Below are 24,335 nucleotides of genomic sequence, written 5' to 3'. Positions count from 1 at the left end.
AGTAATAGTCTGATTGCAAAACAAATCAATAGGGTCTTATGGGGCAACTAGACCTTCCATTTGACATTGATTTTATGAAAATCGGTTCAGCCATCTCTGAGAAACATGAGTGAGATTAAGTAGTCACGATTCTTGTCATAACTTTTGAACTACAAGTTCAATCTTCATGAAATTCAAAAGTTGTGGGTATTTTAGGTAGCCCGTTCTTTTGAGACATATTTTGTTCAAATCGGTTGTGTAGTTTTTGAGATAATGATGTTTCATGATTTTTACATTTTGATTCATAACCTCTGAACCAAAAATCCGATTACAATTAAATTTAATAAGGTTTTATGGGACAACGAGACCTTTCATTTGCAATTAATTTCATGAAATTGGTCCAGCCATCTCTGAGAAAAGTGAGTGAAAATAAAAATCTGCACATACACACACACATACACACACACATACAGAAAATGCTCAGCTCGTCGAGCCATTCGGCCCTTTGGAGCACTTTTTTACTTTCGGTTTTGCAAGTGATTGCTATACCTTTCTAGGAGAAAGGCAAAAATATATAAAATATCCTGTTTTATTTTACTACCTGAAAGTTAGAAGGCGATTGGTTGAATGAGTGGAAAATACCAATTTTTTTGTGATCCAATTCGGCCCCGGACACTCTTTACCCAATCCAACGAATCTGCTTCAGAACAGTCCTGTCGAAGATTTCTGTATGATTTCATGTTCCTAGGTGTGCAAAAACAACTGGAGAGCAACAAAATTTCAGTTGTCACCCGTTAGCTAATAACTGCACTGGTTACCTCGCACAAACTACTACGATAGATCATTACCATGACCAATGTAAATGTTCTATCGCATAACGATGATTTGCGAAATTCTTGCGATAAATCTTCTTCTTCTTTTTCTATATCTATAAAATAGATGATACCCAGCCCGCGTTGCTGCGCCTCTTAGTTTGTAACGACAATTATGTATTTCTGGAATGTGCCATAATTTCAAACATGTATTACCATGCAATAAAAACCTAAATTAATCCACCTAGCGGTCAGACTTATTATTTGTAAAAAATAGATTTACATGAATGCTTAAATCCAATAAATGTTTATCCACTCTTTGGGTTCTAAAATATTGATGTTGTAATTAAAGTATAAAATATGAAATTTGACGTAATGTTAGTACTTAAGAAATAGCGAAATAAAAGCAACTCTAAATTTCGAACAATTTAATTACGAGCGATGCCGGGAACGTTCAGATAGTACGATACCACATTTAAATCATGTTGAGGCCATATATATTGATCGAAGCAGGTAAAGTGTTGAATAGTCTTTGAATTTCTTTTCTTTCTAAAACTTTTAAACAGCATATCAAATTGTTATGAAGTTTGTTATTTGTAAGTTTGAGAGATGACTCATTTGTATGACACTAGTTATGTTCAAATAAGTCGTGTAATACTTGAGATAATAGACTTTCGTTGTTTTACAAATTAAAACATAACGCTTGCTTGAGTTAGATTACAATCAAATGAAAAGGTAACGTATGGGGCAGCCAAACTTTGAAACCACGTGTTCAATCATAATTCATCAGTTAACCCTTAACTAGCCCGTTCATCTGATATCAATATTGTTCAAATCGGTTGTGTAGTTTCTAAGATAATGAAGTTTCGTGATTTTCACATTTCGATACATTACAGACGAAGTTACAGTCCGATTACTGCAAAATTCAATAGGGTGTTATGAGGTAGGCAGACCTTTTATTTGATACTAATTCTGTGGAAATCGGGTCAACCATCTCTGAGAAATATGAGTGAGTCCAAGTAAGTTGTCTTGGAATATGTTTCTTTTCATAGCTGGATTTCACATTTTTAAACATAACAGGCATTTATTTAAGTAATAATCCGTTTGTAATAAAAAATCATTAGGGTCTTATGGGGCAACAAGACCTTTCATATGACACTAATTTTATAAAAATCGGGCCAGCCATCTCTGAGAAACATGAGTGAGATTAAATAGTCTCCAGAACACGTTTCTTTCCATAACTTCTGAACCACATGTTCAATCTTCATAAAATTCAAAAGTTAAGGGTTTTTAAGGTAGCCCGTTCATTTGAAACTAATTTTGATCAAATCAGATGTGTGGTTTCTGAGATATTGATGTTTCGTAATTTTTACACTTTGATACATAACCTCTAAACTAGAAATCAGATTACAATAAAATTCAATAGGGTCTTATAGGGCAACTAGACCCTTCATTGCAATCCGATTGCAATGAAATTCAATAGCAACCTATGGGGCAACTAGACCTTTCATTTGACACTAATTTTGTGAAAATCGGTTCAGCCATCTCTGAGAAAAATGAGTGAGTTTAAACAACCTCAGGATAACTTTTCTTTACATAACTTTTGAACCATTTGTTCAATCATTACGAAATTCAAAAGTTAAGGGTTCTGGAGACAGCCCGATCATTTGAAACCAATTTTAATAAAATCGGTTGTGTGGTTTCTGAGATATTGATGTTTCGTGATTTTTACATTTTGATACATAACCTCTAAACTAAAAATCCGATTACAATGAAATTCAATAGCAACCTTTGGCGCAACTAGACCTTTCATTTGCAATTAATTTCATGAAAATCGGTCCAGCCATCTCTGAGAAAAGTGAGTGAGGAAAAAAAGTTGCACATACATACACACACACACACATACACACATACATACATACATACAGAAAATGCTCAGTTCGTCGAAAGGGGTCGAGTGGTATATGACATTCGGCCATTGGAACCACTTTTATACCTTTGGTTTTTCCAGTGATTGCTATACCTTTCTAGGAGAAAGGCAAAAAGTGATTTTTTCACATTTGTAGAGTGGATGAAAAATCATCGAAGGTAATTTATTTGTAATTTCAATGTTATCCCGAACATTCTTATTTTATTTTCTACATAGTGGAAATTTATGCACCGTGAAGAATGTAACCTGATGGGCTACACTTCAGACTACGCCATACAACTCACACGAAACGCAACCCACACGGCCACACGCAATAATGACTACCGTTTGTTCAGACCTTTCGCCTGAACTAACCGTCTTTCAACACTTCTCTGCACCTTCAAGTGCGGCAGGATGCAGTCATTTATGCTCACCACTACTAATGCGACGCCTCGCGTAAAAATGACATTTTTGGTTCAAACTTTCTGCTGAACGAAAACGATGTCAGCGAGAGAAAACATTCATTACACACCACCTCTCTTCAGTGTCTGGTAATCTGTTTCGTTATACCTTTCTGTTTCTTCTCTCAACGTCATTGAAATTTGAGAGAGACCACGTGGCCGCGAGAGTTCGCAGATCCATCTTAGAGCTTTCGTAGTGCAAATGAAAAACGAGCAAATTCATTCATTATTTCTGTCAATGTGGTGGAATTCTTCCGTCGATGTATAGTTTCATTCATACCTCTACACCCATTTTGTTCATTCGAAAACTTGAACCTCGCATAGTCCGCATAGTATACGTTTGTCTTCTTACGCGCTGCTTTCTTTTTAGTTTAAAATTTTAACATCGTCAAAGGAAACGCTTTAGCATTGAACTAAGATTTGATAAACAAAGATAGGTATTTTACTCATGCGAAAAGTTTCGAGGCAAAAAGATCATAAACATAATTTTAATTATCGTTGGACAAAACCTGAATGATACTGACATTGCATATCACAACGCCATCCGTCGAGCTAACTTTTCTAGTTCTTCGACGGATCAAGAGTTATTTACGACTAAAACCGATCATTGAGAATTATGATGTGATAAATGTGGAAAAAGATTTCCTCTATGAAATGATGCAGATATCATTATTCTACGAGAAAATTATCGGAAAACTCGCGGTCATTATAGACCGTAGAATTTCTTTGCCATATAGAGATAAAAGTTTTCGAAACTGTTATCACGATACTGTTGTTTCAGTGTTGCAAATGTTGATTGAACAGGTAGCCCACTTGGTCACGCGTCGCCTCTGCATGTGAGCACAGCTAGTTACTCAGCGGCTCGCGTTTTCGCGACCAAAGAAATTCAGCATGCTAGATTTCTGGTTATTCGAATCAAAACTCAACAATATCAATCAAAAATACCAGTGTTATTTTTCCGACAACCTGAAAAATTTTCACGATAGTATTCTCTATCCTATTTTTTTTTCTTTTTCAAAATTTAAGACCAAAATAAAGCAAATATTAAGTACCTGGCGATATCAGGTTTAGTCTGAACATGGTATTACTGCACCAACATTTTAACATTTTCTAAACGAAAATGTATTTTATTTGCTTTTTTTTTCAATTATCAAACCAAAACAAAGCAAATATAAAGCACCTGGCGATGAAAGATTTAGTCTGAATATGGTATTACCGCGTACGTATATGCGCGTCAAAACACTACTCGTTCTGTTTCGCCGCCTCTACCGAAGCGTTGAACGTTGCTCGGGGTCAACGGGTTTAAAATTTAGAATAATTTCTTATATTTTTTACTACGTCTGTAGCGCAACTCACTTCAGAAATATTATTTTATTTCATGAAAAAATCACTATGTTTACAAATAACGTAATTTACCGTGCTTGAAGAAGCAAAAAAATCTTCATTGGACGAATTTATATTTCCTTCAAACAAAACCGCTACTGGAATCTAGGAATATGACAACACAACTTAGATGGCCTTACGTCCCAAGAAATGGCCTGCATAACGTGGTTCCGCTAATTTACTCGTTCCATGGCTGCCTGCCTCCAGTTCCGCGGGCACCCGGTTCTCTGCAAATCGTGCTCTATCTGGTCCACCCGTCTCGCTCGTTGCGCCCCTCGCCTTCTCGTTCCCGCCGGTTTTCTAGCGCACACCAATTTTGCAGAGTAGCTATCCGTCATTCTAGCTACATGTTCTGCTCAGCGTATCCTTCCAGCTTTAGCCACTTTCTGAATACTGGGTTCACCGTAGAGGCGCGCAAGCTCGTGGTTCATCCTACGCCTCCAGTATGTCATAGGAAGCTTCACCCAACGCTTCTGTTCATTCTGCTTCTCATACGCTCAACGCTTCGCTTCATTTCACGCCTCAGTATGTCTTCAACCTAATAGTCTCTCCCGTTCCGAGACTCGAACCAACGACGACTGGCTTGTTAGGTTAGCATCGTACCTCGAGACCATCTAGGAGACTCAAGGAAGGGTTATATGCTAATAAAAACCTAGAACTGTTATGCTAATAATTAGGACGTAGTACATCTAGAGAACAAAGAAAATCGAGGTTGTGTGTTTTTATTGGGAATTCTTGAAGAGCATACTAAAATGAACTCATTCCCGTAAAAAAACAAGAAAATACTCAAATTTAACATAGGACCGATATGCCAATAGCGGCAGAGTAGGGTGCGATATGAAGCAAATGTCGGTGTAGCCTTAAGACGATCTTGAAACTGTAAGATCCTTGGGAAGTAGTCAAACCGGAGTCGAATGAAGACGGAATACTGGCTGTCGTGAATGCATTGAAGGTCAAGTCCGCCTGTTAAGAAAACTGATAAAGTTCGTCAACAGTATCGTAGAAACGGCACAGCAGCTACAAGGAATTGGTTTTACCATCAGTGACGAGTGGATTGGAACTCTTCTCCTGGCCGAATTGCCTGAAGAATACCGACCAATGATTATGGCACTTGAGAATTTCGGTGTAGCAATTACCGGAGACATCATAAAACCCTAACTCTGCTGCAAGAAATTCGCCGTGGACGTGGAAGCAACCAGGCAAGAAGAATGAAGAACCGAATCCGTCATCTAGAAAAGGACTAAAGTGTAAGCGATGCTATAAATTTGGTCGGCGTTCCAGGAAGACAACAACGACTGGTACTTTGACTCTGGTGCTTCAAATCATTTCGCCATGTGCGAGTGGTTGTTGGAGAGCTCCTCGAAAAAATCAGAAATCTTGGCATGCTCTTCTCGAGAAAGCATAAGAGCATAAGAGGCTATGTCATATCAACAACGACAATCTGCGAAGGATGAAAAGTGGCCTAGTTTCCGGAGTCGAGTATTGTACGTTGTCCAGAAAGAGCGAAAAATGAAACCCAGTCAACCACAAATCGTATATCAATGTATGAAAATTATCGCAAATATATCTCAACGAAGTCGAAATCGTATAACACGCTTTTTATCATGCGCAGAAATTCATCTTTAATTGTATATCATGGTGGAGTCTTTCCGATTTACGATTGTAGGCTTAGAGTTGTAAGACAGTGTGAAACAAATCACTTTCTATCGGATATAATCGTATATAAATACGTATATCAATGAATTGCATACCATTATTCCTCAGTACGTATATCGCCTCCAAAATAGTACGTATATGCTGTTTTTGTGCATCAAATGTGAGTTTTTATGATATATATGAGTGCGGATATTGGAATCAAAACATTATTAGCATATGAAAATGTTGACTGGGAAGATATGTGCTATGGGTCAGATCTGTTGGAAGTCGTCCATTCGGATATTTGTGAATCTGTGGAGGAAAAATCAATGGGTGCAGCAGATAATGTTTGACATTGACGGATGACAAATCTCGCCGAATCTTCGTATACTTCTTGAGGAAAAAGTCAGCAGTAAGCATGTACAATGGCCGAGCGATAAACTGGGAAAGAAATGACCGAATTGAAGCTTAGAAGACCATTTAAACCGTTGGGGTATCCGTTATCAGACAACAGCGGATTACACACCGGAACAAAATGGATTAACTGAGCGAGTAAATTGAATCATCAAACCGCGGTGCATGCTCTTCCAAAGACCTTCTGGGCCGAAGCAACAACAACGGCCGTGTAGCTGACTAATCGATCTCCATCCACGTCGCGAGATGACACCAAAAGATATGTGGCACAACAAGAAGCCTAAGCTGGCACATGTTCCAGTCTTCGGGTCGAAAACGATGGTGCATGTTCCAAAATCTAATCGCAAAAAGTGAGATGCAACAGCGTACGATTTCATACTAGCTGGATTCTACGAAATAACAAAGGCCTACAGTTTGTGGGACATGAAATAAAAGAAAATTGTGTAGAGTAATTGTCGTCAACTTTCAAAGCTTAGTCAATGGCACATGATGCATAGTCCGTCTGGATCTTGGTGATCCATTTCCATTTGAGCAAGAGAATCATGACACGAAACCGACCGAGAACGACGAATCAGGCACTGACGAAGATTATGACACTCCTCCCGCAAACATCTTCAAATCCACCCGAGTCACAGGTGTTGAGGCGAAGCGGTACCAACGAGGGCACTGGAGAAAGCTGTTGTCGTTCTAAACCTGAGGTAAGCGCACAACAGCAGAGACTAGCAGTCAAACGTCAACCATTGGTCAACCACGTAACGCATCGCAAGGCTATTGCCGCTAAACCATCAAAAGGAGTAGAACGAGACACATTTGCCAAACAATGCTCAATATCTGAATTGCATCGACGGTCTGCTGTACATTGCAGCTCAAACCTGGCCAAACGTAGCAGCAAGTATATCTATCTTGGCTCGAAAATCAAGCTGGCCAACACAGCTAGACTGGCAAGAAGCCAAGAGCTGTTGAGATATTTAAAATCCAAATGCGGCCATAAACTACACCTCGGGTATAGCGCTGCTGGACTGGACATGTTCGCGGACGCTGACTGGAAAGTCCTATTCCGATTCCTTGATTCGACTTTAAAGAGGCGTCATCAGTTGGCCGATTCCCGACACTAACCGAAGTATGTCATGAATTAAGCTGAATACGAAAGTTGCTGATCTATGTGGGTGGAGATGTCTTCAAGCCAGTTCCTTCCTACGAAGACATTCAAAGTTGCATTCATTTGGTGGAAAGCGACATTTCGCACATTGAAACTAAATATTTTCACGTATAAGACATTCAGCAATTTTGGAATACTGCACCACCGACCCACAGTGGTACGAGAGCTCAAAAACGTGAACTTAATTCATTTGCTCTCCAAATAATGGTTTTATTGACATACTATCTTCCCAAGATATTTAGTATATGAAAAGGCTCTAATTATGACAAAAAGTTTTAGTTCGAAACTCAACCGCTAGTGGCGCTGCAAAATCTAACTTTTTAGCCTTACGTTTTAGAGAAATGGTGTCTTCAGCAAAGTTATAGATAAAGTTATTGCAAAAAACTTTGTCAAAGACACTTTTCTTCTAACTCTTATTGTTTTGGATATATAACGTTTCCTATTAGACTTGTTTTTAAAATTAGTTTTTCTCGAATATACAAAAAACCGTAACGTTTAGAAGGTAATAATGTTCAACATATATTTGTATATCATTGATACACACAACTTTGTAGAAGTCACGAAATAGATAGCTTCCACACAAACCAAGTTATTGCCAAAAACTGTTAAAAAAGTATCATTTTTTGTACACACCAAGAACACAAAATAGCAAAAACTAGCAGACGAAACCTTCATAGAATGAAATATCATCATAATCACAAAAAGACAAAAAGAAATTCAAAAAGACAGTTCATAGTGCAATTGCAGGGCGAATATGTCATGAACTTTAACTAGTAATAGCATTGAACAATTTCACGCAAAGAATCGATTTCACTGTATCGATCTTTTTTTAGTACTGTTAATCTAGTAGGCATTTCCTAGTCCCTATTGGCCTATTGGCTATCCGAGAAGGCACAAGAAAGCCGGAACAAAGTCATCAAGCGTTATGGTGAACTTGCTGAAATATTTGAAAACGAAAAATAATTATTACCTTCATAGATACAGATTAGACCACACCAAAAAGTTTTCTAGAACAGCTTTGAATGTTGATTTACTACACCGTTTTCTGGAATCAACAGATCCCGTCATTAGCAGTTTGCGAGACAAGCCACCTGATGAGCTCTGCGGCTAGATACAGGCTAGATGTTAATTAGGAGGATAATGCTAATTCTGATGGGGATGATTTTTCAACTTTATATTTTTTATACAATTATTTTAGCAAAATTAATACATAAAAATATAATTTTATTATTAAAACAATGCACTAGATGATACAACAATTTTAAACTGGAGAAGGTATGCAGTGCTCAATTATCTGGCCATCGTTTGACGTGTATTGTCATCGAAAACGTTGAGTAAGGCTTTTTTTGAAACAAAACTTAGGCAATGAAGATACTGGAAGGAACAAATGTTAAAAGTGATTTCTTAGAGTGATTATGATAATATTTTATTCTATGCAGGTTTCGTCTGCTATTTTTTGCTATTTTGGGCTCTTGGTGTGTACAAAAAATGATGCTATTTTAATATTCTTGATTTGTGTGGAAGCTATCTATTTCGTGTCTTCTACAAAGTTGTGTGTATCAATGATATACAAATATATGTTGAACATTGTTACCTTCTAAAGGTTACAGTTTTTTGTATATTCGAGAAAAACTAATTTTAAAAACAAGTCTAATAAGAAACGTTATATATCCAAAAAAATAAGAGTTAGAAGAAAAGTGTCTTTGACAAAGTTTTTTTGTAATAACTTTATCTATAACTTTGCTGCCGTGATATGACATTGTGACGTAGATCCAAGTGATCAGTTTTTCAGTACGGCCCAAAAACGAAAGAATTACACGTCACTTTTGTATGGAAGTGTGTGCCAACGTCATTTTGTTTTTTTGATTTTATGCAACGTACAAATGAGTAACTACGAAAAGGAAGATATCAAAAGATAGGTCTTCGAATAATGAAAAAATTGGCATGAAAAACTCATTTTCGAGAAAATGGCACTTACGTCACTTTGTCATATCACGGCAGTTTGCTGAAGACACCATTTCTCTAAAACGTAAGGCTAAAAAGTTAGATTTTGCAGCGCCACTAGCGGTTGAGTTTCGAACTAAAACTTTTTGTCATAATTTGAGCCTTTTTATATACTAAATATCTTCGGAAGATAGTATGTCAATAAAACCATTATTTGGAGAGCAAATGAATTAAGTTCACGTTTTTGAGCTCTCGTACCACTGTGCGACCTCATGCTAGCAGATGTTCTCAAGAAGTCTGGAATCACGTAAACAATTCGGAAATTTATCATAGACAAGGGCATGAATCTCTTCCGGCGCCTACATATGGGTCATTCCATACGAAGTGAACACGAAAAAGCGCCAACTTGGACGCGACCATCACAGATTTTGCTCAAAGTTGAGGAAATTACCTATCTAGTGTTACTTTGGATAAATCTCAATTTTAGTGCCTTTTCTATTTCCCACAATTCATAAACGTAAATAGGTGATTGTTGAAAAAAAAAATAAAGGAAGAAATCCAGAAAAAAAATATTATTTTTGACCGGAAGTGTTGCCAGATAAATATTTTTTTTTGTATTTTAGAACGAAATTTGCATTTTCGGCAAATGTAGCCAATTTTATTTTAAATTTGATAGTTTCATCGTTTTTCTCAAAAAATTTTACGTAAGAAACACTTATCCCCCCGAGGTAATATGAGCCAATTTCGGGATATAACATTGTTACGAAAATAGTTTTATATTCCGTTATTAATAATAGTTAATAGTTGAAGCAAAGCAAAGCCTTGGTGCTACATTTCGATTCGGAACTTGACCTTCTGTTTATTTATACACAGACTTCGCAGCCGACTGTTGAGTGTACAGGACAATTACGGGGCTACCGCTACGATACTACTGACACTAACAGTCTCTTTTGAACTGAGACTCGAACCTACGACAACTGGCTTGTTGGGCCAGCATCGTACCTCGAGATCAGCTGGGAGAGTTATTCAAAGTTAATAATTTTTAGATAAATTGTAGGAAATAACAAAAAATGCGTTATCTCGCAACACAGCGCACACTGTTTCCAAAGCTGCAAAAACGTGATCGAAATTATTTTGACCTAAAAACATTGATTTTAGTGCCGTAACGTCTTCAGCAAAGTTGTTCCATTCATTATTCTCCATGTTATAGAAGTTACAATTCCATGATTAATCCACTAAACAATGAGAAACGAGTTTTACTTTTCTCATTTTTAAAAATATAAAAATCCACTTTGTTCAGCAAAGTTGGAGCAAATTTTAAAAGAAACAACTTTGTTGAAGACATTATACTTCTATCTATTTATTTAAATGAACTTTTGTGGAGTTTTCTGTGGATTGCTTCGAATGTTCTACAAAACTGTTTGCTACAACAAAACAAACAATATCTCCGAAAAAAGTTTATTTTTATCTCACATATATTTTTGGTTGTTGACGATTTTTACTAGAATAATGCACTAATTTACACTCATCACTATTAACTCAAAAAATAATGATTTTGGAGTAATAATATCTTCAGTGAAGTTGTTCTATCAATTATTTTCCATTTTGTAGAAGTTAGAATTTTGTGATTAATCTACGTAAAAGTGAGAAGTAAGTTTTATGTTTCTCATTTTTGCATATAAAAATCCACTTTGCTGAGTAAAGTTTTAGCACATTTCGTAAGAAAAAACTTTGTCGAAGACACTATACTTGTATCTGGTCATTTAAATGAACTATTGTAAAGTTTTCTCTAGAATGCCTCTTAAAATCATTTTTTTAATATAACTTTTTATAGTGATTTTCTAAAATTTTTCAATGTTCTACAATGTTGTTATCTACAATAAAACACACATGTTCACCGAAGAAAGTTTATTTTTATCTCTCAAGTTTATTTAGTTATAAAGATTTTTATTAAAATATTGCACTTATTTATTTACAAATATCTGCACAGGAGACATGCGAGAGACAAATACCTATATCTGGACTAAATGATGTTTTACTTATACTTGAATATAGAAAAGGTTTAGTCTGCATACATTCGCAGATTTTAAAGATATCTGTTAGTGAAATAGTGCATTGTGTCAATAAAAATCGTCAATAACCTATGAAATATGAGAGTTACGAATAAACTTTCTTAGATGAAATTGTGTGTTTTGTGATAGTAAACAACAATGTAAAACATTGGAAAATTGTAGAAAATCACCACTAAAAGCTATATTAAAAAAAATGATTTTTGGTGGCCATCTGTAGGAACCTCCACAAAACTCCATTTAAAAAGGCAGATATAGTAAGTATGGTACCTTTGAGAAATCTGTTTCTTATAAAATGTGCAACAACTTTGCCGAACAAAGAGAATTTTTATATGCAAAAATGAAAAAAGTAAAATTCACTTCTCACTGTTAAGTGGATTAACCACAAAATTGCAACTTCTATAAAATGGAGAATAATTAATGGATCAACTTTCCTGGAGGCACTATCGCTCTAAAATCTAGTTTTTTGGGTCAAAATAATTTCGATCACGTTTTTGCAGCTTTGGAAACAGTGTGCAGCGGGGGGTATTCTAATCGGCACCCAAATTTGGATTTTTCCAAATTGACTTATTGAATAATTCTCCCAACCTTGAGCAAAATCTATGTTAGTCGTGTCCAAGTGGCATGTACACTTCGTACGGAATGACCCATTAAGCGACATTGCTAACAGCATGAAAATAGGGATTTTACCTGTGAACCATCATGCAGGTGAACTAACTAACTAACTAATCAGGTTTAAGAAACCCTCTTGCTGAAAATTATACAGTACAACAACGGCGGGAGCAGTTTAAACCCAAGTTCGTTTGCTGTCGATTCAAGCCTGGGTATTTAGTGCTCACGTGCCAGAACAAGGACACATATATTTGAGAATCTAATGACTGATGCGTGGAGGATGCGGAATCCATTCTTACAGTTGACGATTCCTCGTTATGTAAGCTGGAGGGAAAAAGTTTTCGCTGAATTACGAGATGGGCTGATTGTGGTCGAAAAAAAAACCTTCAGCCCAAGTAGGTTCAAGAGAACAGGTCAATAGTGCAAAAGTCCCAGATGATGCAGCCATGAATTCCAATGAAATCCAGCAAAGTCTACAATCGCCAGTGACAAGCAATATGAGGATGGGAGGAACTTATTAAAATAGTGGCACTGCTGGAAACAATTATTTCATAAGCCAATGGCAATACACTACTCATGGTTGCAAAGGATCACACACCAAACTGCTCAGCAGAAACTCTAGAAATGGTCTGTCAAGACTGTCTCCAAAGGCAGTAACATGTGAGCCATTGCGGAGCAGAGTGGTCTATGTGCCACCGAGCAAATTTTTCAGGGGAGGCAATTTTCGGAATATCTCTAAATAAAATCCTGTTCAACCTGTTCTTTCGAACAATTTGTTTTAATAAAAAGGGTATGAAGCGGTTCATCATGTGAATACATCAAATTAGTCACTCTTTTTCGCAACAAAACGGCCATTCTGTTTCGGACGAAATTTCAACATGGTAAAAATCAGTTTTGAGGTTCGATTTTTAGAAATTTTCATGCTTTCCTAATTTAAGTTTTTTCACTAGAAGCAGCTTTTGCAAAAAAACTCATTTTTGAAAAAATGGTTTATAAACCACTCTGTTCCGCAACGGCTCATGTGTAACATATAAAATGAAATTTAAAAATTTTACACAAGTCTCATTCTGAACAAACTTAATTAGACTCATTGTCTAATTAAGTTTGTTCAGATAAATCTTCCACGACCGCAAGGTTGACGTAGAACTACATAAGATTGTTTGTTGCATTACTTGTATTGAATATGTTTAAAATTTTGTGCAAAATAGGAGTTGTAGCGCTACCGATTTCAGTTTGCAAATATATCACTGAACAGGAATGGAACATACACTATACAACGCAAACAAGTTTGAACAGTCAGAGTGCATGCAGATTAAAATAACTTTCTACTTTTAATTCTAGCGCAAAACGAGAAAATTAAATTTTCAATAATTTGTTTGTTGTCCTCTTATAAGGACAATTGTTGTTCAATTTCATATCGGATTGAATGTTGATCACATCTGTATGATGCCTCGACAGAGGGGATTAACCCTCCAGTGCTCAGTGCCGCCTTTAGACGGTCTTTTGTCAAACCTCTAAAAAGCTTCAATCAATACTTAAAAAATGTTTATAAAGTTTCATAGTGATTTTTTCGAAGTCCGTCTAAAAATTAACTTGGGCACTAGAGGGTTAAGGCATTTTTATAACACAGTTAAAAAATGTTTTCACACTAAAAACTTGACGACCCATATATTCTGAATACCAGCATCCCAAAACGTTTGTGTGTTGTCAGAATATGGCAACTTTTCATTAGAGAAAGTACCGGTTAATTTACTTACTACTGATAATGCCCGCTACCGCACAAAGACAGCATTTTACTAAAGGCTGCATCAGCTGGCCCTGCCACTATCGATGCTGATACCAGCTGCAACTACTGTTGCTAGTTGCTATTCATTGCCACACCTGCGACCGCTATCCGCGCCTTTGCTATCCGCTGCTCTGCTGCTGCTTCTAAGTTAGCACTGTTGTAGTCGCTGTCTAGAACTGATTTGAGCAGTTTTGGCTGAAACAGGCTCATATATAAGCCAAATAGTACATTCCGAATTACTAGTTCTATAATTCTGTCGACCGTGCTTGGTAAAACTATTATATAACGACCAATCAGAGGTCGAAATTTGCGTTTTGACAAGGCTTGACAACTTTCAATAGTACAATAGTTCGAATAATAAAATTACAATTTTCTGCATTTGGCAGGATTTTCAGAAGATTTTCCAATCGATTGCTGCAACAACGAAGGAAATCCATCGAAAGCTAACCGATTTATTAGCATTTGAAATTGGACAAATTTTTCATTTTTTCCGAGTTTAGATTTTCATTTTACATCCCTATGTAGCCGAACTTCCTGAGAGACGTAGTTCTACGTCAAAAAAAAATTGACGTAGGTTCAATTCAAGAGCCTTGGGTTAACGATGGCAGAGTACTGGGATGCTCTTAGCTTAACTGCAAACTTTTTTATGACGACAGTCAGTCTATACCTAGGATATCAATTTAAGTAAATGAAAGAACAAAATTTGTCCCAATAACTGAATATATTAGTAAAGATATTGTTGCGATCAAGATGGAGGTGCCGACCGCATGAATATGGATTGCGTTCGCCTATTTTTCTGTTGACGTTAAAGGAATTCCTCCTCTGTCGGTTGTAAGTTTTATTAACTACAACTTCAAAAGAATTAACATCTAAGGAAAAAGACCAGGCAGTTGGTCAATCGAGCAAAAGTTACTTCACACTGGGGCCAATACAGGAAGGCTCTATTTGAATATAACAAAAAGATAATCAAACGAAACGATTGGAGACGGATCTGTGAAGAGATCAGCAATACTCCAACAGCTGCAAGAATGCATAGAGCTCTTTAAAAAAGTCATTCAAATAATTTTGGCAGTCTTATAAAAGAGGATGGAAGTTTTACTGTTGATTCCTCTGAAACACTGGAATTAATGGAACTGGAACTCACTTGCCTTGGTCAATACCTATATCTTAAAGCTTGTGAAATTTACACGCCTTCCAGGGTTAAATGTACTATGAGTTCTTTTCAACCTCTCAAATCTGCTGGAAAAATAGAAATTTTCCCAGCATTATCTCGATAGGGAAAAAATTGCCTGTTGGCCAAATTATTCAGAGCTAGTGTTACGCTGCGTTACATATCAAAAGCCTGGAGGAAGGTTTGAGCTGTTTTTGTTCTCAAAGCGGGAAAAAAAAAGATAAAAATGACTCCTAAAGCCTTCAGACCCATCAGTCTCTTCTCTGTTCTATTAAAGACAATGAAAAAATAGTGGACGACTCATTCAAAGAGCTTGTTGAATTTTCCTTTAAGCAAAAAAACAATTAGCTTACTAATCGGGTGAATCTACAATGACAGCGCTACAATCGTAAGTAATAGAGCCAAGGAAATTGCTATGGTTGCTTCTCACGATATTGAAGGAGCATTCGATAATGCATCCTACAGCTCTGTGCGTTTCGCAATGGAAGTGATAGGCCTGGATATATTCACTACATTTTGGTCCTTAGCAGTAGACGAATTCCTTGAAAGGCTAGCTGAACTCAATGTGAAAATGATGTAGCCAAAGTAGTTCATGGGAAGTGTGATGACACGATATCTAATCGGTTACAAAATGCGCTCAATGTGACTTTAAAATGGTGTACAATAGAAGTTTTAAATGTAAACCTTTTGAAACTGTCTTTGTACCATTACTAGAAAGAGAAAGTTAAATTTGAAACAGCCTACTCAGATTCATTTCAGATTTTGTTTTCCGAGAAGTTTAATGCCTCGGTATTACTGTGAATAAAAAAACTGAACTGAAACTCCCATCTAGACAAGGTTATTATGAAGTTTGGGTTTGTAGTAAAGCTGTGAGGAAAACATGGGGACTACGACCAATAACGATATACAAGATTTATTCGGTAATAGTTCCCACCAAATGCTGCAGTTATATACGAAAGCCTTTCAAATCATTCTAAATTTTCGAAGAAGTAAGATAAAAGTCATTATCTAATTCATGACAAAAACTGATTGTCTAATGTGTTTGAAAAATCGTCTGAATATGTATGTGAATACAATTTGGACAAATTTTTGCTTTTTTTTGTTTAGCATGAAGATTGTTAAATTGGAAAATTATTATTCAACCACTCTCGATCGGATTTGTAAGTTTAGTCGAATGTTTTTGTAAGTTCGGTGGTTCTTCAGAATCGTTGGGTTGTTTTTGTTTCTCCAGTGTGGGCATTAACGAAATCGAAATGTTCCTTTGCAGTTTGGTCGTCATCCTTGTCATCTCTTTATAAATTATTTTTTTATTTAATTTTTCAATTCTGGCTAGTTTTATCTTTCAACGAATCCCTAAAATACCCACGTATATTCGATCGCTTGCAGTTATCACCCAGTACTACGACGTAGACGTGAATAAGGAATACGCTATCCGTGGAAACTCCATTCTGATGAAGTGTCAAATTCCGTCCTACGTTGCCGATTTCGTACGCATCGTATCGTGGCACACCGATCAGAATCAAAGCTTTTATCTCAATTCAACCGAAAATGACGAGGGTTTGTCCTACCACAGAATCATCTTACGATCGCCTTAGACTTTCCCAAAACAACCATAATAATTTTCGCTCAAACATTTCAATCCAAACATTTTTTGTTTCTGTTCCGTTTCACGTACAGTTGTTCAGCAGTACTACGAATCCGAGGTGAACAACGCTTACGTAATACGCGGTAATGCGGCCATCCTTAAATGTTCGATTCCGTCCTTCGTGGCTGATTTTGTTACTGTTGTGTCCTGGAACGATGACTCTGGCAGTGTTTATCAATATCTGGGAAACAATAGTCATACACAGGACTTCGAAACTGGTTCGCTTGTCATATTACGTTTACTCTACGCAATCCACATCCTTGCCTTGATTTTGGTTTTATCGATATCATTTATTTTGTTTGCATCCGCTTGTAGTTGTCAACCAGTACTATGAAGCCGAGGTTGTCTCCGAGTATGTTATCCGTGGGAATACCGCTGTCCTGAAGTGCAACATTCCTAGCTTTGTGACAGATTTTGTCAAGGTCGAATCCTGGATTGGCAGCGATGGTTCTATCTATAATGCGACTACATTCGATACGGGTATCGGTTTGCCTAGGTTTAAAAGTTATCAGACTCCTTCTCCCAAATCACTTTGAGTTTTCTGAATTATTCTTTTTCTGTTATTGCTCTCAGTTATCAACCAACATTATGGCGCAGATATTCTCATGGAATACGTCATTCGTGGTAATTCTGCCATTCTGAAGTGCTCAATACCGTCGTTTGTAGCTGATTTTGTCCGCGTGGAAGCTTGGATCGATGAGGAGAATAACGAACTTCTGCCTTCGGAAGATTACGGTTGTCGATAATTCTACCATATCTGGTCACCTCCTTTCGCAATCCCTCCTCGGATGTTTTAGTTTAACATTTTCATGTAATAATTTTTCATTTTTCCTCCAGTTATCAATCAGCACTACCAACCGGAAATATTGACGGAATACGTAATTCGGGGAAATTCCGGTATTCTGAAATGTTCGATTCCTTCGTTTGTTTCCGACTTTGTTCGTGTCGAGTCGTGGATCGACGAGGACGGCGTGGAACTGGCTCTATCCGAAGATTATGGTTAGACTAGTCGACTTTCGTCAGAAGTGATCATTTCCTTTCTCCGTTCTTTTGTTTTATTTTTTACTCATTCATTAGCTCATTTATTGTTTCTCGATTTCAGCGGTTAACCAGTTCTATCAGTCTGGTTGCGAAGATGAGTACATTATCCGGGGTAATTCTGCCATCTTGAGGTGTAAAATTCCGTCTTTCATTGCTGACTTCGTGTTCGTTGAAACCTGGCTGGATAGCGACGGAAATGAGTATCATTATCATAAAGATGAAAGCTCTGGTGATTGGTTTCTCTTTCTAACACAGATGTTCGCTCCCCTCCCAAATCTTAAAAATTTTGAGTTTTTTTTTAACCCTTTCACAAGGCTTCCATTTGTTTTTTATTTTGAAATTTCAGTGGTGAACCAATTTTATCAGACAGACGGTGAAAATGAGTACGTGATTAGGGGAAATTCTGCCATTCTCAAGTGCAAGGTACCATCTTTTATTGCTGATTTCGTGTTCGTGGAAGCTTGGATTGACAGTGACGACAACGAGTATCATTACGATGCGCAGGAATTCGGTTGTTGCATCTTCTTTGTCCTTTAATCAAACAGCCTTCCATTCCCTGGAATAGTTTTCTCGCCACATATTTTATTTTTGATTATTTTCTTTCCACTCGCAGTTGTTAACCAACATTACATCACCGAAGCCGAGAACGAATACATAATTCGTGGCAATTCCGCCATATTGAAGTGCAAAATTCCGTCCTTCATCGCCGATTTTGTATTCATCGATGCTTGGATCGATGACTCCGGGGAAGAGTTTCGATTGTCCACCAACGAAGACGACAGTTAGACAAAATTCAAATCTTACTTCCCGATCCCCGTTTTAAGTTTCTTCCACTGATTCTTTTCACTGTTCACCCAATTCCAGTTGTTATTCAAAGTTACGAAGCCGAAGCGGACAACGAATATGTGATCCGGGGTAATTCAGCCATCATGAAATGTGAAATTCCCTCATTCGTGGCAGATTTCGTTGCTGTCGATTTGTGGTTCGACTCCGATGGGAATGAGTTTTACCCGGGGGATGAAAATAATCTTGGTTAGAATTTGCTTTAGTATAACTTCTCCACATGTGACCCTGGAAATCCCATTTATAGTTTGTTGACCTCATTCTATTTCTTGCTATTGCTTTTAGTTGTCCATCAGCACTATCAGATCCGCGTCAACGACGAGTTTATTCTGAACGGGAATGCAGCCATAATGAAGTGTTTAGTTCCATCGTTTCTTCAGGATTTTATTACTATCGAATCTTGGGAAATTGACGACGAAGTAGTAACAATTGACATGGAGTCGTTGGGTTCGTTTGTCTCTGAGCGTCCTTTTTCCAAACTGTTTCCTATCCTAAAAGAATCTTAGTTTCTAGTCTAGCCCTAATATACTATTCGTTTTCCGCCTAGTCGTTCACCAGTTCTACCAGACACGACTGACAGACGAATTTGTGTTGAATGGAAATTCCGCTCTTCTGAAGTGCCTGATTCCGTCCTTCATTTCGGACTTTGTCTACGTGGACGCTTGGATAGCGGACGATGGTGAAGAGTATCTTGCCAACGATGGTGACTTCGGTACTTTTATCTAGTGTACCATTCAAATTATCCAATTTTTCCCATCCCTCAAGTAATTTTTGTTTGGTTTCCGCTATTTCTTCCCTTTTCTGTACTAAATTTTTCAGTGGTCCACCAATTCTACAAAACCCGGGTGATCGATGAGTACGTTTTGAACGGAAACTCTGCAATTCTAAAATGTCTGATCCCTTCCTTCATTGCCGACTTCATCGCGGTAACCTCGTGGGTGGCAGATGATGGCGTGGAGATCCAGATGAACGACGATACGGGTACAGCGATGTTCCGTCCCCCATCCCGAAAGGCATTCCTCTCCACCAGAGCACTTTTAGTTTGCCGAACTTTCTCATTTGGTTCCTTTGCTTCTGCTTCCAGTGGTGAATCAGTACTACGAGGCCCAGGTCTATGACGTTTTCGTCATCAAGGGTAACGCGGCTCTGTTCAAGTGTCAGATTCCTTCCTTCGTGGCTGACCACGTAGAGATTACCGAGTGGGTTACCACCGACGGACAAACATTCACGCTAGACGAAAACTTCGGTAGGCAAAAGGGGACTGTTGTTGTCAAATTAATCACCCCACAGAGTTCTGTGTTTCGCTTCAGGAATTTTTCCGTCAGGAGCTTCGGTTCAAAATTTCTTATTTTTATGTTAGTACGCTTTATGATTTTATCTGTTCCCAGCAGTCCTGTCGTGTATTTTATATTTTAGTTCGATTTTTGATCCCATCCAAACATTCCAGGGGTCTAACGGCCTACCGATCCCGAATTGCATCCTTCTTCCCGTAGATTATAAGTTAGATTAAGATCCTTGAACTCGTCCGCTAGCGGTTCTGCTCGGTCCGAAAACATCCGGCAATCACCCGAAAACGACCATCTGGCGACGAAACAGCATAAAGTAAGCACACGGCAGGTGCATTTTTTGAACCTTCCTCGTATTCGCTGATTGAACAGAAAAACTGGTTTCTCATGTGACTGACAGTATGCTCTTCGTTCTGTGTGTGAGAGGCTGGTGGATGCTAAAATATACTCTAATTTCATAATCTGTTGCTTCTGCGTTTGTTGGTCTTCAATAAAATCATAAATATTCTGTTCAGTGGTGTTGCAACTAGCTATTTCTGATTTTTCGCAGATCTACTTTATACGAAATTGATAACAAGAATAGGTCTCTTTAATTGCAATGTGTTTGCGAATGTGACACCTAGAATTAATATTATCTTTAAAATACCTCATTTTTGATTTTTTTAAATTTATCTTTCATTTATAAATTTAAAATTTGAATTTGAGGTACTACACTAAAAAATTGGTTTTGAAAACAAAAAGTGATTCAAAAAGCAGTCATCTCAGAATTAATTCAACTTAGTTTAGTTAAGTTCCATTCAATGATTACACATTTTGAACGTTTCGGTTGTAAAACATTGTGGTTTGATTTTACTATCAATAGATATCCTTTGCATTGTTTCGAATCGCCTTAAAATTTCGCAAAAAGAAAATAATGGAAGATTGAACGGTTGAGCTAAATTTAGCTTTTTACCAAAGCTAATGTAAAGATAACTACAAACAATCCTTAATGTACATCAGCACACGTTAAATAGCAAAACGTATCACAATGCCAAAAAAACCGTTTAAGAAAGCAAGCAGGCACCATTTGGTAGCCATATGGCATGTGCAACGAATATTTCTCGTTTTTTTGTGCCTGTGTGCGGATAGTCGGCTTTTCCAACAAGATTTGTTTATAAAAGAGAAATTTCAAGAAACACGGTGCGTTGTTTCACTTTCGACAATTTTTGCAATGACCCCACCGGCATTCGAGCAGATATCTTTCCAGATGCGAAGCTCACTGCTGGCAATCGGCGTTGAGCGCGAATCTAAAGTTAATGGCACCACACACAATCTGACACGTTAATCGGCAGTTCGCACAAAAAAAGGAATTACTGCCGTTGACAAGTTCAGGGCTAGCCACCGCCGCTGATGGTCGAAGTGAAGGCGAACGCGATAATATGTAGTTTCGTTTTTATTATATATCAAAGCATTGATTCATTCATAATTTTCGAATGTTTCGATTTGTTATTGTTCTGCTCTCAGCGTACGTTTCAGTTCCTCGGTGGTTGAATATTATCAATAGTAGAGTACATTATTCGCGTTTTCGCGCCCAAATGGGAATTTACTTACTGCGCACAGAAAAAATCTGCGCGATTAATGAATAATTCTGAGAGAAGCATGAGTCACTCTGAAGTGGAACAAGATTGCAAGAGATAAGCCTTTTTATTTAGAATTTTGACCGGTCATAGCTTTTTCTTCAGGGCATGATTGGAACAGTTCACAAAAAAAACGCAATAACTATGTACGCACATACTATGAGTGCCAAGTAATCTTAACGTTGCCATAACAATCGTCATTCATCCACATCAACAAACTCACCATAACTATAGCAACGGCATCCCGAACAGGACGCTGTACTGCTTCGTGAAACACAACTGATCCCGAACGCTAGTAGAAGCAACAAGTGCCATGCTCACACTTACGAATACACATATCCTTGGTAGCAACCCGCAGTCGTACACAACCAAATTCATTCTTATTCCTCTGTAACTACGCAACATACAACAACCCACGGACGGTAGATGGAAAACTCTCGCTATCCTCGCCGGCGCCGCCGTGGTCTCGCCGTACGGTTGCTCAGCTGAGCGTCGTGGTCTAGCCAGCACGAGTTTTGCAGCACGTTGTCTACAGACGTCCCACGTGCTTCGAATCCACTATCCAATCCATTACACGTTTTGCCCGCTGCATTTGTCTATCGCTCTATATCTAGTTATATGCAGTTTTATTTTATGTACCCACACACGCTGCTGCACGCTATGTAGTTTGTCGCCCCCATTCAGTGGGTCGTTGCCGCTCGCCGGTTTATTGGGTGTATTCGAGCGGACAATATATATGGGGAATATAACGACGTTAAACTTAAGCGCCACGGAACGGAACAAGAGCATGCTGTCGGTTGGTATTTTTGTTTTCAACTACTTCCAGTCACTCCGTCCGTCCACCAGCCTGCATCGATGCTTGTTTGTAAACAAACCTGTTTCTATGGTGGCCGTATTGTGCGATGAACCGCGATTGAATCACATGTTTCTGTCAAAATATGATCGGATTTTGGGCCGTGTATTGTTTTCGGAAGCAGACTGAGAGTGTGTACGAGTCAAGATGAGCAGGTTGAAAATATGCTGACTGTCTGTCTATTAGTCTACTAGCATCCTACTATTAAATACCAATTATCTCAAAGAGAGTGATTGCATAACATTAGTTGTTATAAAGAAAGTGATTTACATATTTTATTAAATTTCATGCATTCAATGTTTATGCCAGCATATCTTCAAATGTTTAGTAAACTGCGTTACTGTGGTACTGAGGGGGGATTCTTTATAATTATACATATTTTTCATTCTAAAAATTCACTTGCTTTTTCATTTATAAACTGTAGTAAACTAGAAACGATTTAAAATTGTTAATTCATATTACATTTAACTTACTCATGAAAAGCTAATTAATTGAATAATAATTTGCTTGCTAAGTTAAACCTGATTGTTATCAAACGTTAATTCAAGTATCAAATCCACAAAATTTTTTGACGAAATAAAACAATCATGGTTTCTAAAAATAAGGCCGTGGAACAACTTTTTTGACGTTTTTAATATTATAACGACCTTGAATATGGCAAATTGGCCTGTAAATTACTTTTATAAGCTTCATGAAAGCCATTAATGAACAAATCAATTCAGGTGCTACCGTCATATTATTTTTACCTTCCAATTCATTTTATTTTTCAGTCTCCATTTATCAATACCTATTTGGGGAATGGCCTTTTTCTCTGATCTAGGTGATCAATTCGTTGATATGAAGAAGATAAAAATAATGTAGGTAAAAATTATCTTCATGACAAATACATCATGATGAATAAAATCATCATGATAATAAGTTTAAGCCGCACGTGCTTTCAAGAATATTGCATAATGATGCATGGTGCATGAATCCGGCACATGATATTAGAACGCTATATCATAGGACTTTATTTTTATTAATGGTAATGAAAATATAATTTTGATTTAAGACTCTTGTCACAAGAATTCACTTAAACTTATCCGACTCAGTTTGCCGAAATAACTTGATTGTGACTAAAGGGAATTCATTAATTCCTGTTTTACTCGGGGCGATACTTTTCATAGGAGATTCAGCATGTGCTTTCAGGGAAACTAGCACAACAGGAAGTTTCTACTCATGTCATATTGCTTTTCTATTGGTTCTTGAGGCGCCTCAAAATTGTGGACATCTAAACCACTTGCCACATGGGCCAGTGAGGCATTTTTTTTTTCATGACGTTACGGTGGAAGCAATGAAAACATAAATCAGAGTTTTTCACTTCGGAGTAGCAATTTACTTATTTATTGTTGACAAGATTACATCGTCTCAAAATGGCGTAAAGATAAATTTGTAGCTTAAATCGTTTATGTATCTAAAAAACCTATTTTTCTTAAAATGCTTTTGTGGAATTTACGAAAACCAATTTGTTTATCGATTCGGCAGAAATTTTGAGGTGTTTTTTTCTATGTTCGAATAATTTTTTTATAAAGTAATTAAGGTGAAACCATAAAAAAACTGCAATTTTACCAAGTTCAACGAATAAAACCGCTCGGGAATTCCAACTCATTGGAAATGTAATGTAGAATTTATTTCCGGCATGATGATGCTTGATCTTATTGCGTTCAAAACATGTTTT

The 24,335-nt window shown here is 37.3% G+C and overlaps 1 protein-coding gene across 50 annotated transcripts in view; it reads left to right on the top strand.

Moving 5' to 3' along the window:
• LOC129724351 (cell adhesion molecule Dscam2) overlaps positions 1-24,335 on the top strand; it is a 179,073-nt gene that overhangs the window by 5,243 nt on the left and 149,495 nt on the right. For 35 of the 50 annotated variants that reach the window (XM_055679137.1, XM_055679136.1, XM_055679130.1 and 32 more), the window contains exon 3: positions 17,012-17,197. The exons of 1 other annotated variant lie outside the window; for it this stretch is intronic. In XM_055679137.1, coding sequence (XP_055535112.1) covers positions 17,012-17,197 — 186 coding nt within the window. Of the gene's footprint in view, positions 1-16,720; positions 16,892-17,011; positions 17,198-17,294; positions 17,460-17,552; positions 17,715-17,816; positions 17,979-18,081; positions 18,250-18,366; positions 18,532-18,633; positions 18,802-18,884; positions 19,053-19,410; positions 19,576-19,682; positions 19,845-19,947; positions 20,110-24,335 lie in introns of all 50 variants that reach the window. 14 more of the 50 variants (XM_055679176.1, XM_055679155.1, XM_055679180.1 and 11 more) reach the window with 11 other exon arrangements.

The sequence above is a fragment of the Wyeomyia smithii genome, chromosome 2, assembly GCF_029784165.1.
Source record: "Wyeomyia smithii strain HCP4-BCI-WySm-NY-G18 chromosome 2, ASM2978416v1, whole genome shotgun sequence".
NCBI lineage: Eukaryota > Metazoa > Arthropoda > Insecta > Diptera > Culicidae > Wyeomyia > Wyeomyia smithii.
Note: the sequence above shows the minus strand (reverse complement) of the source record. Positions and strands in the feature narration are given on the sequence as shown.